At 36.4% G+C, this 20,056-nt stretch overlaps 1 protein-coding gene across 2 annotated transcripts in view; it reads left to right on the top strand.

The window, feature by feature from the left end:
• Nucleotides 1–443: 443 nt before the first annotated feature.
• LOC131038431 (BAG-associated GRAM protein 1) overlaps nt 444–20,056 on the top strand; it is a 214,435-nt gene continuing 194,822 nt past the window's right edge. Inside the window, exon 1 of one of the 2 annotated variants that reach the window (XM_057970869.2) lies at nt 444–902. In XM_057970869.2, the coding sequence (XP_057826852.1) occupies nt 672–902 (231 nt within the window). In that variant the 5' untranslated portion in view covers nt 444–671. The remainder of the gene's footprint in view (nt 903–20,056) is intronic. The other variant, XM_057970867.2, reaches the window with a different exon arrangement.

Below are 20,056 nucleotides of genomic sequence, written 5' to 3'. Positions count from 1 at the left end.
TTCCTACTCTATGTATCATTAGATTCTGATCCCCTAAGGGATCTGGGCGAGACCAGAGGTTTTCTTCCTCCATTCTTTCCCACCGATGCCCACACTGAATGAAATATGTAATCTTTTTAAAAATTAATAAAAAATTATTTAGGCCCCCGCCTTTTACCAATAAAAAAATCATAAATATAATTTTAACATGTAAAAATATTTTAATTCTATTTATATTTGATTAAATTATTATACACCTTACTTTTACTATACATTTATTTTCTAATAAAAGAAGAGTAATTATATTTGATATTTAAATATTAAAACTATTCATATAAATTAATCATATATATATTTTAATATGTAAAAATATTTTAATTCTATTTTTACTTTGATTAAATTATTATAAAGTAAAAAATACCAGCTCCCCTACCAACGCAGAAACCAATTAAAAATATATTTAACCTGAACCTGAACTCTGTGACACCACAGGTCTAAATTTAACCAAACAAACATAAGACGTTGTCGACCAAGGTTCGAATCGCGACGTCTCTACAAAGAATACGCTCACGCAACCCCAGGACAGAACATCTTGCGTACTTTAACTGCGCCATACTTTTCTGAACCAACGTTCAAACCTTCTCTTCAACTATGGACATTTTACAGATCAAACAAGAATTTCAATAAATAAAATGGAGGGACTGCAAACGGCTGCGGAAATTCTGGTGCCTTCACAGGGTGAATTTAGTGTGTCTTTGGCGGCAGCGATCGTCGTCATTGTAGTCTTCACAGTTTTTCACATCTACGGCATTTGTTCTTGGGAACAAGCACTGCCAATTCAAACTAGTTTTGCCGTACAACACTTTACAAATTCCGTGGCAGCACCAGAGTTGTTTATTTCCAGCCATGACAAGGTTAAGGAGGTAAGGTTTTTAAGGTTCCTTTTTTCTCTTTTTAATTTGGAAAATTGGAAAGGTATTTTTCGGTCGATATGGAAGTTTATCTATGTTAAACGACAGATTTAAAAAATGCACACACACACAAGTTGAAGAATTGATGTTTCGAATGAGTGCCTTTAAACCTTCATTTGTTTCTTTTCAATATATTGTGGGATCTTTCCAGGAAGTTTCTTTTTAAACATTAATGGATTGGGGAAGCTTGAGTTTTCTTTGTATTTTTGTTGTGAATTCTCTACCCAAGGCTAACTAATTCTGGTAAAAAATAAAACATATCCGCCCAAGTTATTTATTGGGCCCACGATTTTTCTTCTTGTCCTTTTCCTTTTGAACGAACCAAAAGTTCCTCATGTCCTGGCAACTTATTTTCTCACCAATTCTCCATCCAGACTGCATCAACCTTTTCTTGTACTCCTTCAGAATCTGACTTCTCGAATCGATGAGTTGTTCCTCATCAGTTTGAACTTGACGATTTTCTTAAGGATGTAAACCCGAGACATTGAAAATGGGCAAAATGTCTAAAACTTCTGGCTGCACTATCTCCTAGGCATTGTTGGAAAATTTTCTCAAGATCTTAAAAGTGCCAATTTACTTGAACTAAAACTTGTTATAAGTTTTGGGGAAACCTACCCTTCCTCAGATACATCAACATTAGTTCTCTTTCAGAAAATAATTTTTATCTCTTTGCTCCATCACTCTTCTTACATTTCTCACTACTCTGTTGCAATATTTCCTTCATCTCCATATGCAATTCTTACATGTATTTTTATAGCTCTTTGCAGCTACACTATTCTATTTGTTGGCATATTTATCAAGTCAATCACTCTTTTTGGGGATCTTCAGTTTACAATCTTGAATGGTATCTTTTGTGCAGGCCTGTTTACTAAATTGTTATACGAAAATTCTTCTTAAGCCAATGTCAAAGTTTGTTGTCTTCATGCGCTTCTAATCAAATATCTGAGAATATTCTATTTAGTATGCCTGTTTGCTCTTCTGTTTGTAAATGTGGACATTGTGCTGAATTAGGTTGTGTAATGTCCCTATACAATTTTCCTAACGAGTGCAAGCTGGAATAGATGTACAATAGAAATGTAGATGCCAAACTCCAATGACTGAGATGCTGATCAGCAGTACGATTAGCAGCAATAGTTTATTTAATCCTCATTTATCAAAATGTCATTGTTGAAACAAGAGATCGAACAATCCACAATGCTGACGTGAATTTGGAAACCCTCAAATGACAGAAATATTCAATTATGATAGCAGATCTGAATGTTGATGGCTAATATAAACTTGGAAACCCATATATGATGAAAATATGATAGTCCATTTGATATACTAATAATTGATTTAAATATGAATTTGCATAAGCACATTAGAGCAAATAATGGCTTCCATATTAACCAAGAAATTACGACCAACAGAACATCCATGAAATTGTAATGTCCCCTCTTCCTAGTCAGTATCAGTATTCAGGATCAGTTTATTAACGAGTCCTTGTAGACTGATAAGAGGGATAGAGGACATTGGATTTGGTGATTATTCTCCTATTTCAGATGGCACTCTAGAGTAAACTTGGTGGAATCAGTTAATAGTTATATTATTACCAAAGTTGTTAGTTTAATACTACATTAAAATCAAGCAAAACACCTCCTAAAAGTGACTTAAGTCTAGAGAGCGAGTGAGGTGCCTCCTTGCTATACACCCTTGAGGAGAGAGAAAGTTAATTATGAAAAAATGGTTTTTTAAAAAGCAATCGAGTGAGATAGAATATTAGAAAGTTAATAGACACCCTTGAAAGTTAATAGAAAGTTGATAGACACCCTTGAGGAGAGAGAAAGTTAATTGTGAAAAAATGGTTTTTTAAAAAGCAATTGAGTGAGATATTACAAGAATTAAATAAGCTCAAGGTTTAAGGGGGTATTTGTGAATATTAATGAAAAGGCAAATTCAAGACATGTTTAAGTGGACGCCCCTTGGAGGAGAGAGGAAAAAGCAAATGAAAATAAAGTTTTATGAAATAAATTAGTGAGTTTATTAAAAATTTCATAGACTTAAAAATAAAACATAAAGTGGGCACATGATGGGAACCCTAATTAGGGCATAGCATTTGGAGAATGTTAAAAGGGCAACCTGGGAACCAAAAGAGACATGTTATGGTTGTTATTTTACCTTGCCTCCTTAGAGGAGCTTGTGAAGATGGAAACCTTCATGAGTAATCACACTTGCAGTTGTGAAGGACCAACCTAGAGCGTGCAAGGGGAATTTCATTTGCAGGAATTTCATTTGGGCTTCAAAGAGGTTAATTTGCTGGTTGAAATCTGAAAGAGGTGCCTGCTTGAGAGGCCAACCCCTTTCTTGGCTTGTTTGAAGTGAAGAAGAGACAAATTCTTGTATTTTAGTATTTTGGTCATCAAGTTTCTTCATTTCCAGCAGATTGGTTTAAGATTTATATCAGTTTGGGGAAGTTGAGCGATCTATGAATCATTTTCTGAGTGAGCAACTTGTGTGCTAGTCCGACCCCCTTTCTAGCTTGTGTGGGGTGAAGAAAGGCATCATTTTCCATTTTAAGAGTTGGTTTTACAAGCATTTATCAATACAATCAGATTGGGATAGTTTTTAGATCAGTTTTGGAGTCATTCTAGAGTATTTTGAAAAAGATTTTCTGAGTGTGTAGCTTGCTGGTTAGGCTGCACCATCCGTGGGTGTTTGGAAGCTGTTGGAACCTTTGGAAGGCTATACAAAGAAGATTTCACTTGCAATCTTCATCAAAATCAAGGGCTAAACATTACCTAGCTGTGGGAATCACCTTGGAGTGGAAGAAGATGATTAGCTGCTGCTGCAAAAAAGCTTGCTAAGTGACTTATGTGGCTGCCTTCTCCTATATCAGACTTGCAAACAGCCTTTTTAATCCATTTTCCTACAAGGGTTTCAAGGGACTTTATAAACACAACAAACTATTCTGCAACTTCTGTCTAGCTCTGAAAGAACACAAAAAGAAAGATAAAACATGGTATGATTAATTAGAATAAACAAGCAAGTTGCTACAAAGCAGTTTTCTAGTGTTCCACCTAGGGTGGTACGTTACAGTGGTATCAGAGCCGGTTTTCCTGCCATCCTATGTTAAGATATATTCCAAATTTGAGTTGGGTTATTTGAAAGCTCAATTGAATTATGGCATCAAAGGACAGTCAAGGATTGGTTAAAGTACAATATGAAGCAGGAAGCAAGCTCAATACACAACAACAACCAAGAGTCTTCAACATCCTAAATTAGTTGGATGAATGTTTAGGCTTTGGTGGAGCAGTCACCTTCAGATTCGTTGCAGCTTGTTCTTGTTCCCGTAGTAAACTCTTTAAAGCAACAAATATTATTGAGGCATCTTGATAAGGAGATCAAGTTGATGGTTGCTTCATGCTTAAGTAAGATTATGGGGATTTTGGTACCTCTAGTGCCCTATGACGATGACACTATGAAGGATGTCTTGTACCTAATTGTAGATAGTTTTCAGGATCTGAATGATATTGGTTGTACTCATTACTCAAGAAGGGTTGCCATATTGAAGATATTTGCAGAAATTAGAACAAGTATCCTTCTTTTGGTCTTGGGTTTACAAGATCAGATCTATGAAATGTTTCATCGTCTCTTTGTCACAATCAGGAATGAACATGATAAAGAGGTCATTACAGCTATGAGGAAGATTATGGTGCTATCTATCAATGAGATTGACGCTATCTCCCAACCCGTCTTATCTTTACTTTTGGCTGTTTGGAAGCAATAATGGTTTCTTTCTTCTGCTGCATATGGGTTAATCAAAAGTGTGTTCAAGCAATGTGAGGAAAAATTGAAGCCTCACTTGAATAAGGAAAAACAAATAAAAGAAGATTATGAAGAAGATTCTCCATGCATGTCCTCTATTACCCATGAGCGCATTGATGAAACCATAGAATGCAATCTCACTAAGCCAGCCAAGGAAGATGGGACCAGCAAAATGGTTTATCAAGGTACCACTTCCAATCTTTCCATCATGCTTTGAAAGATTGAACTCCAATTATGTGAACAATGTTTGGAGGAACATAATCAATAACAAGTTAAAAAGTTTTGTGAGCTTGATTGGTTAAATGAAACTTCACTTTGGCTATAGGCTTGTTGAAAATTGTAGCTAGCTCGGATACCTGACTATTGAATTTTAATGTTGTCAATGACAATTAAAATTCCTATGTATTATCTCTCATGCAATCCGAACCACTTAGGGCTGGGCCCAAACGCATGTAACGTGAAGGCAAATGATGTAACTTAGGGCTGGGATCAAATACATGTAACTTGTAATTATATCTTGCTATGGATAGGACAAGACCTATGTATAATGTAACTTGTGGATAGGACAAGACCTATATATAAATGTAACTTGTAAATGATTATTGGTCTGACCCTATATTGGGTGCCAACCTTAGATTATTATGAAATCATTTAGCAAGTCGGACCTAAGGCTTCTAGGTTAGTTGGTCACATATATATACAAAGTCATTTACAAACTTCAGATATACATTTTGGTAAAATACATTCCTATCTGTCATAAGCGAATTACTTCAGCGATCATCATTGAGTGCATAGCGAACACAATCAGGGGACAGCGAACACTATTAGAAGACAGCGAATATTATTGGAAGCTCAGCGAACCTTATCTGAAGCACTGCTATCACCTTGGGAGGTCAGCGAATTCCATTTAAAGGGCAGCGAACTTCATCTTTGGGACAGCAACATCCGAATTGCAGATAAGTTCACTCCCTAGGTTGAAGCTATTATTGTCCATTATGTGCTGACAGCTTCAAGTGCTAAAGCATATTGTAAAATCACTTCTGATCATTGCCTAATAAACATCTGAGACTTGTTGCTGGGTTTTTCACCTCCAAGAGGGAGGTTTTCCCAGGGTACTGCTGTGTTATGTGTGTTTTCTTTGTTATTTTCTGCTTACTGTTATCTGTCTGGTCTTAAAATTAACAAGGCTAAGTTAAAAATTTTCGGGTCACTTTGGAAAAGAGATTTGGAAGGGTCTTGGTCTCCCTTTTAAAAAACCTCAAAGCTCAAACTCTTGGAGTCATAGTAAGAGGATGGTTTTGGCAACGTATAATATTGTAACGTCCCCCTTTTGGAGGGTTTACCTAATTTGGTCCCGAGACAACAATTCCAACTTAAAGTGAGAATTGTAATTTATTAATAAATACAATCTATCAAAATTGAAGATATTTTATCACAATATTTAACTTAAGATCCTACGACTAGTTCGTAAGATAGAACTTATCTTGACAGCTTTCCCTGATTTGACAATGGATTTATGTTGTTAATCTTCTTCAATCCTTTAATGAAGAGGGTTGATTGCTGTTACCGATTTAACTGTAGAAGCCAGCAACAATAGTGGCTCTATTCCTGATGCAAATCCTTTTAACATGCAACCTCTTATGCCACTGGCAATTAATGCTCAAGAGAGCCAATCTGCTAAGACTACAAGTAGAAGACCAACAGCACAATCGATGCTTCCATGGAATGAATTTGTTCCTTATTAAATATCTTGTGAGATTGAATGGATGCAACCCTTGCTTGGGAAGAGACACATTCTTGTCTTAATCACAGCTTGCAAGATAATATTTATTATTGGCTTTTAGAACCACTCACACCCCTTACTTCAAATCTGATCTATTCATAAATGAATCTCTGTTTGTTATTGTTTGTGACTTTCCATGATCGCTGTTTGTATTATTGTTTTGCCTAATGAATCGTGGCATGGAAGATATTGAAGCTTTGCCACCTCTTAATGAATCACTGTTTGATGCGTAGATCACTTACTCGCACCATTTCCCTAATGAATCATTCCTTAGAATCTGACTTAATCATTCTTATTAATGACTTAATCTTTCGAGCCAGGGCACCTTCAGATTGGTCGATCTTTCACATCTCTAATCTGATCATATCTTGTGATCGAGTCGATGCTTTAATATATGTATAGACTTTACAATATCAGTGTTGTTCTTTAGCCTTAACTCTTGACCTGATAAGAAGTCAACAGTGTTATCAAGGAAGTCTTTTCTAAACTTCTAAGCCCTTCATGCCTTCATATTAAGCGCCTTGTTGTAATTAGATTTGCTGCTTCATATGTATGTTCACTTCATGTTGTGAATTGCTTTTCTTACTTGCTGACCAAATTGCATCCCTTTTATTATAGTATACTTTGATGCCTTCTTGAATGAATTGAACTCCTTTTTATACTTTAAACAGTGGAAGGGTTGCATTCTAAAGACATGACTTATGTCCTTCCACCATCGTATCTCCTCATGATATGTAATCACACTTTTCATTAATTAATGTATATTTATGTGAGGTGCTGCTAATATGACTCCTAACTGCTGTCTTGCTTGAACGCTTCATTACTTAGAGTTAGAATCACTATTCGATAAGTAATCTTTTGATTTATAGGTCATTCATTATAAGCAATACTAATCGGTTGATTAGAAATGTCCTTTTAATATAACTTCTGAAGTAAATCGTTGATGCTGAGACTTTTATATCTCCACTTCCCTTGATCGCATTTTTCTTAGCAATCGTTGTCTTCCTTTCAGAGTCAGATCTTCACTTCTCATTTAAATCAGATCTGCACTTTGATTCCCTAATTATCCCCCTTCAAATGAGTTCTCTTCTCCCCTTTATACCCCATATTTGGGGGTGTCACAATTTATCATTTCGTGCCTTTTGATCATTCATTAACTCTAATCAAATTTTAATTAAAGTTACAGTTCTCTCGGCCACTATCCTCTCAATAACCCCGTCGGCAATTGTCACCTTCAGTGATGGTACGGTTCTCTTGGCCATTGTCCTCTTGGTAACCCCTTCGGTAGTTGTCACCTTCAATGAAGGTACGGTTTTCTTAGACATTGTCCTCTCGGTAACCCCTTCGGCAGTTGTCACCTTCGACAAAGGTACGATTCTCTCAGCCACTATCCTCTCGGTAATCCCTTCGATAGTTGTCACCTTTGACGAAGGTACGGTTCTCTTGGCCACTATCACCTCCATGGTCGATGGTGTCACCACCGAGGGTGTCATTGTCGAGGGTATCATTGCCATTGAGGTTGCTACTGCCAAGGGTGCCACGCATGAGGGTGTCACTGTCGAGGGTGTCGTTGTTGAGGGTGCCACTATCGAGGGTGCCGAGGGTGTCACTGTTGAGGGTGTTGGCAGACTTGACCCTGCCTCTACCAGTGCTGATGGTGCTGGCACACTTGCCACCGATGGTGTGGGCACACCCACCGCCAATGTTGTGGGCGCACTTACCGCTAATGGTGTGGGCACACTTGCCATTGATGGTGTGACTATTCTTGATCCGACCACTGTTACTCCAACTATGGCCACCTTGTCACTATTTGTCTAGATTGCCTCACCATCATCATCCTCATTGTAATTTCCAATTGCACCCAATGCCCCCTGAGGATACATCATCAACAACTTGGACATCCTCTACCATAGGTAAATCCTTTGGAGGCTCTTCCTCTGCAACTTGCATAACCTCCAAATGTCTGAAGATAGATTCGGATCAGTTGAATCTATATCTTGAGAATGCTCAAGATCTTCATCAGATTCCAAGTTAGTCTCTTTGGATTTCTTGCAAGCTACATCTTCATCAAAAGAAACATCTCTGCTGATTTCAATCTGTTTTTGACTTGGAATGTAGATTCTATATGCTTTTGAAGATTCACTATAACCAACAAAGACGCCTTTCTTGCCTGAGGGTTTTAATTTAGTTCTTTTCTCTTTTGGAACATGAATATAAATGGGGCATCCGAAGATTCTGAAATAACTAACATCTGGTTTGACACTTGTAAAAGCTTCTTCTGGAGTCAAGTTGTCTAGCTGTCCTACAAGCCTTGGCCCAAAGAAATGATTGAAGACTTTGATCATGAATCATAGCCTTTGCTGCCTCAACAATTGTCCTATTCTTTCTTTCAGCCACACCGTTTTGTTGAGGATTATAAGGGACACATAACTCCCTCGTAATCCCAACTTCAACACAAAAGTTATGAAAAACACCAGAAACATATTCTCCTCCATTATTAGATCTAAGAACTTTTATTTTCTTGCTAGAAAATTTTTCAACTAGAGCTTTAAACTCTTTAAATCTGGACAACACTTCTTCAGACTCTTTAGACTTAAGAAAGTAAATCGAGCACTTACGTGAAAAATCATCAATGAAGGTGACATAATACCAAAAACCACTAAGAGAAGCAACTGACATAGGTCCACATAAATCAGAATGAATTAATTCTAGAGCATCCTTTGTCCTACTTTCACTACTATGAAAGGTGCTCTTAATGTTTTTACCTAAAGCACACCCCTTGCAAACACCTTCATGATTTTGATTCAGCTTTGGAAGACCATTGACAACCTTCTCCATTGTAGACAAAGTTCTGAAATTTAATTGACCAAATCTTTTATGCCACAACTCACTTGAACTTGAAGAATCATGAGCTAAGATTTGAATGGGATGAGCTTATAAAGACTATCATGATGAACACTAATAACACGAGTTGATTGAATACTTGAGTTCTTCTTCCATGCAAGTACTTTTCCATCAGCAAAAGCAACATGATAACCTTTGTCTTCTAATGCAGAAATAGAAATCAGATTCCTCTTAATACCAGGAACAAATAGTACATCACTTAAATGAAGAGGAATACCAGAGTCCAACTGAAAAGAAGTAGAACCAACACCCTTCACAGAATAGCAAGCATCATCACCAATGATAACTTGAAGATGAGAGTCTTCTTCGTTTAAGTTAGAAAGATGTTCACGATAACCAGTGATATGATGAGATGCTCCACTATCTATCAACCACATATCACTGTTAGTAGGAACATTACTAGAAAGTGCATAAATAAATAAGATTCCCTCAGAATTTTCACTTGACTCTTTTTGTGGAGAAAGATTCTCAACATTTGCAGCAGCTGCTAGAGGCTTTGACCTTGATACACAATCTCTGACAAAGTGACCAAATTTGTCACCCCTAAAACACTGAATTCTAGAAAGGTCCTTTCTCTTTTTCTTGACATCAGGAGCTGACTCAAAATTCTTGTCTCTAAATCTTTTAAAGTTACCTTTCTTTTCTTTCCCTTTAGATGTGTGAGCAACTAGCACATGATCATCTTCATGATGAGATTTGCGACCATTGCCTCTTGCTTCTTGTCTGCATTCTTCCTGGATGCAATCTACCCTCAACCTATCTAATTTAGGAAGTTCATCTCTTCCACTAATGCCTTGAATGAAGGATTCCCAAGATTTGGGAATTCCATTCATAGCTAACATAACCAAGTGTTTATCAACAAAAGTATCTCCAATTGCACTAAGCTGATCTTTTAACTCATAAATCTTCATGAAATAAGAAGTAACAGATTCTCCTCTAGACATTTCACATGAAGCAGTTACGCCTCAGGGCTAAAGCTCTGCTGGTGTTATTGAATTCATAAAGGTCCTTTAGAGTCTGAAACATTTCCTTAGCTGAATCCAACTTAGAGATGATAGGTACTAGATGATCCTTAACAGAATCAATCGAAGTTTTCTTAGCCATGGTCCTATTCTTTCTCCATTGAACTTTCTTTGCATCAGCAAAAGGTTCTTCTACATCTTTCGAGACATAGTCAAGGAGATCATTCTCTTCTAGAGTGATCAGAATTCTAAATTTCCAAGAAGAGAAATTTGATGACCCATCTAGTCTATCTTCTACTTTCAATCCGTTCACCATTATGAATAACTTAGGCAAACAAAAGAAAGAAATAAAGAGCTTAAAGATTCTGGTTATGGATCAATTTTCTAAACCTGCTTTGATACCGTGTTAAATTTGAACCAGAATAAATAGATAGAAGAAAACTAAGCTTAAGAACAACACAAACACAAGAACTTATCCTGGGAAAACCCTCCACCTGAGGGTGAAAAACCCAGCCCACTCAAAAATGAACTTTATTATATCTCTGATAATGAATACAACTGTTGATAGTTTCAGATTACTATCAATATCAATAAGATAAGATTGATTTCCTACAAATCAATCATGACAATGAAATCAAAAGATACATCTCGTATACATTCTATAAACCTTCATAAGTTTGAAAACTCTGAACACAGAAAACATATAATATTAATGAACTGACAGACTTCATACACACTATTCTCCACTTGCTACGAGCCGGCAAAATATCTATCAAACTGTCGAAGAAGAAAAAGACCACGAAGATAGAAGAGCGATATACATAAAGAATTGCAAGACAAGTGAAGAGGCTCCACGATGGAAGGGAAAGAGTCACCGACAGCCACACAAGTGAAGAGGCTCCACGATGGAAGGGGAAGAGTCATCGATAGCCACATAAATATTCCACTGACATCCACATAGACATCTCACCAACAACAGTCAAAGCGATGCAAGATAGAAAATAGTAACTGAAGCCACAAATTAAATAAGAGACGTTGGAGAGGAGAATAGATATCATTTTAGATCTCATCGCAGCTATAACTTCAACACTGGCAGCCTCACTCGAAACCCTTCTCTCCTCCGCCGTCGCCCATTCAACGTTAGCCTTAGCTTCCTAGAGTCTTTCCTTCTTCATACAGGGGTCAGGATATACTTCGTTCTTAGCTTGGAGTCTGGTGATCGCCAGTACTCCCTAATTCGGCTCTTCCACGGCCAACATGTTTACCCCTTTTTGCTTTGGGCAGTTGGTGTCTTCGTGGTTTTCGAGTCCACACCATTTGTATAGTAACCCTTTATTGTTAGATTGCGATTCTTACAAAGGACATGAAGAGTTGCGATTTCTCCCTCACATTGGAAGATATAAAGGGAAAAAGATTTCATTTAAGGACATCCAAGGGAGATCAATTTGGAAAATAATTTATTATTCTCAAAGACAACAATGAAAAGTGATGACCCAGTTCTTATGAAAGGTGGTGACTCTTTCACCATTAAACTAAAAAGTCGAAATTATTCCAAGCATTCAAGTATCACTCATCAACCATCTCTCACCAATGCATCAAATCAACACTCATTCAATCATCACTCATGAATCCATCAAATGAAGAGGTGTGATTTCTCCCTCACATTGGAAGACAAAAAAGTGAAGAAGATTTCAGTTGAGGAGGACATCCAAAGGTGATCAATTTGGAAAATAATTTCATATTCTTAGAGGCAACAATGAAATTGGTGACTCAATTCTTACGAAAGGTGGTGACTCTTTCACCAATAAAGTACAAAGGATAATCATTTCAAGCATTTAAGGATCACTTATCAATCATCACTCGCCAATGCATTCAATCATCACTCATTCAATCATCACTCATGAATCCATCAAAGCAATCATCAATTGTGAAATCAAGCAAACAAACAATCAACAAATTATCATCATATATTATTAATTCATTCAATCAATCAAACATACAAACCTGCATCATTCCAATATAAACTATTCAAGTATCAACCATTCTAGCATCAAATCATTCAAATATCAATCACTAAGACATCAATCATTCAAGCATCAATTAAGTTTCCACTCATAAATTCTTCAATGCTTGTGGGCTAGGAGGTGGAATGCTTGGTTGACTAAACTGTTGAGGGTTAACCTAATAAAATCCTTTCCCTTTAACTAATATGGGCTGCTATGATTGCACCTCACCACTGATTATTAGTGACACATATTAATGCAAATGCAATCCTTAACATATCTTAACTTATTCACTGTCAAGTTAACTTGAATTTGAATGACTGTATGCTTATGCATTGGTAGACTTAGGAGTCATCACTGCTTTTTTCTTTGAACGAGTGCCTATTGGGAACCGCTAGTTTATTGTTTTAGCTGATCAAGAGAAAAGTGGCGCATCCTTTTACTTATTAACATCCCTCTTTTGCTGTTGTCTGAGTTTGATTTAGGAATTCAGAAAATTGTAAGTCTTTGAAAAGACAATTTTCTTTTATTAGGATGCGAGTGTTTATTGTCAAGGTGGGGGCATGACAAATTGGTGTTTTAGGGCAAAAATCAAGAATATCGCAAAAGGGACATTACAATAGAAATAGGATTTAATAATAAATAATAATAATAAAACTAAAATAGAAAAAATAATAAATAATATAATTTAAATTTAATTAAGCTTAATGAATGGTCAAAAGGCATGAAATGAAGAGTTGTGATTCCCTCAAAAATGAGATATAAAAGGGAGAAGAGTTCATTTGAAAGGGGATATGGAGGAAGGAAGAAAGAATGGAGCGTGTGAATCAAGGGAGGATTAATGGAAGAAGAAAGGAATGGGAAGAAAATAAAGTTGTGACTCTTTCAAAGGGCAGAAATGATGAAGGGTTTTACTTTTTCAAAGGGTGGTAATTGTGAAAGTTTGTGACTCTTTCAAAGGGTAGAAATGATGAAGGGTTGTACTCTTTCAAAGGGTGATAATTGTGAAAGGTGTGACTCTTTCAAAGGGCAGAAACTATGAAGGGTTGTACTCTTTATGATGAAGAGGTGTGACTTCTATCTCACATTGGAAGACATAAAGGGGAGAAGGTTACACTTGAGGAGGACAGCCAAGGGAGATCAATTTGGAAAATAATTTATTATTCTTGAAGGAAGCATTGAAAAGTGGTGACTTTTTCACCAATAAAGGAGAAATCATTCCAAGCTTTCAAGGACCACTTATCAATTATCACTCATGAATCAATCAAGCAATCATCAATTATCAAATCAAGCAAACAATCAATCAACAAATCATCACTTTATCAAATTAGTATTCATTCAATCGTCATTCAACAATATATCAAACTAGCATTCATTGCATCGTCACTCATCACTCATCAATCATCTAATTAACAATCACTTAGTCATGACTCACCAATACCTCAAATTATCCAATCAAAGGAACTCATTCATTTAATCAATCGATCATACAAATATCAACTATTCAATAGCAATCCATCAATTTGGAATGGAAGTTATCAATTTGGAATAGTAACTGATCGCAGCAAATAATGATATTCAGAAATATAATTGTAGCAGCCATTTGAGAATACATTTAGTATTTTATCAAGATGCATTTAATTGGAGATATTCTAGCAAATTCCTTGAGAAATCATGTCTTGGATTTGTGAAGTGTCTTGCAAACAGGAAGGACGACCAGCTTTTTGAGTTGATGATAGATGGAGGACCCGGGATTCTTAATAGTACACTAACCCAAGATGGACGGACTAGGAATCCTGCCATGCTTGTGGGCCTATAGGCTGAATGGACTAGAAATCAATTGCATGCTCTTGGGCTTGGTAGAGGATGACCATGCATCTTATCAAGTACGCCACCCCTAGATGGATGGACCAAAAATCCCGCAATGCTTATGGGCTAGGAGGCCGAATGGACCAGAAATCCTTTCCATACTCTTCGGCTTGATCAAGAAGACGATCAATCCCCAAGGTGGACTGAAGGATGGAATGGACCATGCTCTCGCAATATGAGGACAACCATCCTCGAGATAGCTATTTGCAAGCATTTCCAATGAATTTTTAATATGGTTGACTATAAGTAATATGCCTTGGACCTAATATTAATGATATTAGGGTGTATTTGATTTAGATACGAATGATGCTTGTATGGATTTAGATGTTATCATGGATTGTTGATACTTAAATGTTTTTAATGTCAGTTTCTAGTAGCAATTATTGTTTGTAGGCCCTTGATGAGGAATATCCATAAAGGGCATTACAATTGGTAATTTTATTATAAAATTTTATTGGTTAAGATAATATGATTCTCATTGTAAGTTTGAATTACCGTTTTAGGACCAAATTAAGGTAAATCCCAAAAAGGGACATTACACATGGTATGGATAAAAGGCCGCTCCATGCAGTCATAAACTTTAGCGAAGTAAATTTTGATGAAAATAGCTTATTGATTAGATCGCCAAGCCCATTCCGTACCTTCCTAGACCCCAATGATATTATCTAGAATATATATGGATTTAATAAAGTTCGTTGTCAATCTGAGGAAGAAGATGACACAACTTTAGTGCAAGATCCTTGCCCATGATCTTATAAGAAACATTAAGCAAAGTAATTAGTCTCCAATTGTAGATATCCTTAGGGCTCAGGGTCATCATACTTAAGTATTGTTGAATTATTTGTCATTGATGCCAAAGATTGTTGGCAAGGTTTGTTATCATTAATGTCAAAGCAATTGTTGGCAAGCATATTGTCAAGGGAGATTGTTAGATCTTGTCATTGATGTGAAAGGATAGTTTCATAGAAGACTTTCCTTTAACATATATACAGGACAAGTTGAAGATAGCTGACCATGAAAGATGAATATGAATGGTTGCTGGCCTGCTTATTTAAATAGTTGAAGACTCATATATATAAGAGGTTGCACAAGATCATTGCAAAGAAGTATGTGAATTCATTATGAAAAGCAGCGATAAGTATCATATAAAAAGAAGTGATTTATGAGGTTAGCAAGGAATTTTAATAGAAGAGATTTATATTAACAAAGGCAGCGCTAGAATTGGCTTGAAAAGTTGGAATTATATTAATATGGCTGATCTCTTATGGCAGTGTTTATAGGAAAGACTATATGACAGCACTAGAATGTGTGTTTAATTAAAGTGTAAAAGTGGCCGACTCCATGTGATAAGTCACCCCCTTTGGGTGAAAAGGCATGAGAGAAGATTGTAGTCGGCAGTTTTGCTGTAAGATAATAAATAATATTTTGTTAGTAATAATTGGCTGTTCCAAGTAGCTGGTAGTTGCCAACAGTTGGTACTCTTAACCAACCGCCAGGTAATATATATATTTCATGGTTGTCTCGGGATCGATATTCTTGATTGTAAACATTACATGTTCGGGAAATAAAGACATATCTTTCTGACCATGTGTTGATGTTTATTGCTGTATGTTATATTGCTATATGTTACATTTCTGTTACTGTTTACTCTGCATAAGTTTTTTCACATTCCCTTTGGGAGTAAACAAAGATATATCAAAAGAATAGAATGAGAGTTTGATAAAGTAAGTAATACATTGAAAATCATTCACAAGCAGAATAGATAAGTTGCAGAAGATCTGGTATAGAAGATGTAAGCGTGGAGAATATGTAGACTTGCAAATTGTTGAAGATTTATGAGCAGAGTTAATAGGAGATTTATGAGCAAAGTTAACAGAGATTTGTGAGCAGAGTTAAAAGGAGATTAATGAGCAAAGATAAAAGAAATTTGTGAGCAGAGTTAAAAGGAGATTTATGAGCAGAGTTAAAAGGAGATTTATGAGAAGAATTAATAGAGATTTGTGAGCAGATGTAAGGGAGATTTATGATCTAAGATTCCTTCATGTTATTGAACAGATTTTTAAAGCAATACAAATGCAGAGAAGATGATAAATCAGTCCATTTAAGAGCAAGTTTCTGTGTATAACAGCAGATACATGAATATGTTATAAGCAGATCTGTACGAGGGAGTATACGCAAAATTGTGAAGGAGAATGTAAGTGCGAGCAGAATTGTGAAGGAAAATATATGTATGAGCATATTTGTGAAGGTGAGTGAAATATGGAGGATATTTATGATTAAAGAGATAAATGATATCACCATGGAATGAATAAATGAAGTGAAATATCTTGGAGTAAATAAATGGACCAGAAATCAATGAAAGATATCTCAATCATGGAGTGAATAAATGCAGGAGATTGTAATATCAATCATCCATTGAAGAAGCAACATACTAAGGGTGGAATCTTGTTTTGTTGGAAGTTGGTGTTTCCTAAAGGAGAGGTTGGCGTCTCTTGCTAAGTTGGTGCTTAGATGTAGGGGTTGGTGTCTATGAATTGAAGGGATCAATGTCTCGCATGGGTTGGTACCTACGAAGTTTGTAAGAAAAAGTTTATATATGAAAATCTATTTTGCCATGGTTTTCTCCCATAAGGATTTCCATGTAAATTGTGTATTTATGTTGCATAATTGTTAGATCCTATGTGAATGACATTGTGCAATTAATAATATTGCGACTGTTAAGTTGAAAAAGTTAAAGATTTTATTATACTGTCTCACCCCTCTCTCAATATAGTTGCGTGCTAATAAAGTATGAATTTAATATTTCCTTTATTTATAATACTTTAAAAGGGATTAAAATGGAAGGCTTCAAGATAGACTTTATGATGATCCTTGCCAACACGATCCCAAAGGGGCTTTTTGTAATGTCCTCGATATAATTAAATAATATTAATTATTGTATGGCCCTAAATTTAATAATAAAATCTGTCGGACCCCCTTTTTATTTTATTAGTTAAGTTATGTTTGTGTCGGCCCGTTTGTAACCCTTTTGGAACTTTCCGGGAGCCCATATTTATGGCTGAGTCTGTCATTGTTGTAGATAGGCGAATTTGGTATTTTCCTTTGCTTGTGTGAATTCCAGTTGGAGTTCCGTGGTCAGCCATTTTGGAGGTGGAAAACCCTCCCTACTTGGTATCCACAGTTTTGGTGGGATTCATCCCTCACCCTATTATGGTCTGTGTACTTGTTCCGGATCTGGCAAATTTGGAACCTCATCATTGTTAAATCAATTATTATTATTGTAATCTGGAGTACCTATCTTTATCAATCTGAAGTGCTACTATTATTTTCTCTTGCCTGTGGTTATGCTTGCTCCAAAGCTATTGTTCGCTCATCATTTCCTCTTGCATGTACGAATCTCTATCCTGACGCAATACACCATCTCCATGGCTTGAACTATATTTCTTTCTGGCAATCATATTATCGACGAAGGCAAATACATAGCGAAAGAGTGTGCAATACCGAACTGTTTGAGTTGGAGGGCTCTGGGGTGGTCATTCACTCACCATAGGGCCATCATCTCCAATCGTACGGTCAAAGCTGTACATACTGTACGGTTGCACCACCCTCACCATACGGCTGGCACAAACACCACTGTACGACTGGCACAAACACCACCGTACGGCTAGCACAACCTCACCGTACGGCTGGCACCGTACGCCTTCTTGGTGGTCTTCACATCTTGCTGTGGGCTTTGTGCGCTGATTAGTTTAGGGACATTACAGTGGTACGGTTCAGGGACACTGCACTTTTTCATTTGCTGTACTAAATGCAGCTTCGTAGAGATCATCAATGGAGAGCATTTGATCACAAAATGCTCATTGAGAAGAAGAGAGGTGACAAAGAACAACCTTGAGGCACTTTTGTAAAGCTTACTCTCATTCAAGGGAACTCTCTTGAGCTTTGAACATTGTTCATAATGCCAAAAAAAGGCCTAAAGAATATCAAAGAGCTCTTTGAGCAATTGGTGGCCATTTTTAATTTGTTTGATACCTTGAGAGGTATGGCGAGTATGAAGAGCATAAAAAACTTTAGAGGCTTTGGCACCCACCTTAATTCAATGCGATCTTGCTTTAGTTATTATCAATATGCTTCTGATGGTAGAGCTTAGCTACCCACAACTACAAATTAGTAGTAAAGGGTTTGGCTTCGACCACAATGATAGCTTAGTGGAGCTCCAATGTGGTGGCCTAGTATGCATTGTGGCAAATCTGAGCTCTTATTGGTGGCCATTGATTTGAAGGAAGTGAGAGGTGCATTTGATAACCCCATTACACCAATCAGTCTAACTTCTTTGTTGAGAAGGCCTAGACTCAAGCTTACGCACACAGGATATGTGGGCCAACTTGGGTTGATGAGTTAGCAAAGAGGTGTTAAGAAAAAAATGAGTCTTGTTAGTCTTGGGATGAGCAATTTGCCACTCAATAAAGAATTGGATGGGACAATGATTGGAAAGAATAAAATCCGACAAAGGCTCCAAAAGAGGGAATAGCTGGCAAAAGAGAAAGATGCTTGTGTAGAAATCATGGCACAATCAAGCCATTTGTAGACTTTGTGAGACCCAACTTGGAATTGCAGTGTCCCATATTGGGATAGAAAAGGCCCAATTTCTTTTTGCATGAAATACTAAGCTTCCCTCTCGCTAGCTGTCCAACACATGGGAAGATAGCTCTTTATATCATAAGCCATTTCAACTAAATTAAAGTTTTTGTACAAAACCCAAGTGGCAATAGGCATTGACTTGACAATCTAGTGCCACAAAAATGATCTTTCAACATCATTGGAAGCATAAACATTAATAACACCTAAAGAATTATATACAATATTGAAGAGGGTCCAAATCACTTGATTGGTGGGGTCACATCCATGATCAATCAAATGTATTTGCCATTTAGGAGAGAAAAGTGACAACCCTTCCATGACTTTCATTGTGATTGCTACAAAAAAGAAAGTTATTTAGCCAAATCAAACTTGGATTTGGCAATAACTCAACATGCCCAAATCTTTAAAAAACATGCCACTCAACAAAAACTTGAGGGAAAATTTGACAATAAATCGACAAATTTATTGAACATTTGAATATTGATTATTTTTTAAAATATTATTAAAAAACACATATATACTGAATTTGTAAAACATATTACTGATTTTCATCATATATAAATCAAATTTGAGTTTAATACATATCAAAAACCAAAAAACAAGTTCAACTTTTGAATACATATGAACTTCAAGTTTCAGTATCAATGAAAATTAAGAATATATCCTTAATGGGAGCTTCAAATAGAAGGTATAGCTGCAATATCCTTGATAGGAGCTTCACCAAGTGCCTCATTCATAGTTATAGGATCAACCTGTGTATGTGAGGAAGCTGCCTTTGATGTCTGACCAACCTCACCTTCTGCCTCCTCATATGCTGCCACTTCCACTTTCCATTCAGTTGCCTTCCTCTTCAAATCATCTTATTGTAGTTAGTGTACAATGAATATTATTATGTTCCAATAATATGGGTTCTCTGACTATGTATTAATTGTTGTTGACTTTGGGTAGTTATATACGTTAGTTGTTTAGATTGTGTTCCTCTTGGCAATTGTCAAGTCTTTTAAATAGATTGTGTATCATCAAAGAATGAGTATGATTTAGTCAAATCAGTTTGATCCTTGCTGACCACCTTTGGTTTCCTTCTATGATAGTTTCACATGTGAATAAAGATATACATTACTCCTGTATTTGGTATGCATT

Source organism: Cryptomeria japonica, chromosome 8 (genome assembly GCF_030272615.1).
Source record: "Cryptomeria japonica chromosome 8, Sugi_1.0, whole genome shotgun sequence".
Taxonomy (NCBI): Eukaryota; Viridiplantae; Streptophyta; class Pinopsida; order Cupressales; family Cupressaceae; genus Cryptomeria; species Cryptomeria japonica.
Note: the sequence above shows the minus strand (reverse complement) of the source record. Positions and strands in the feature narration are given on the sequence as shown.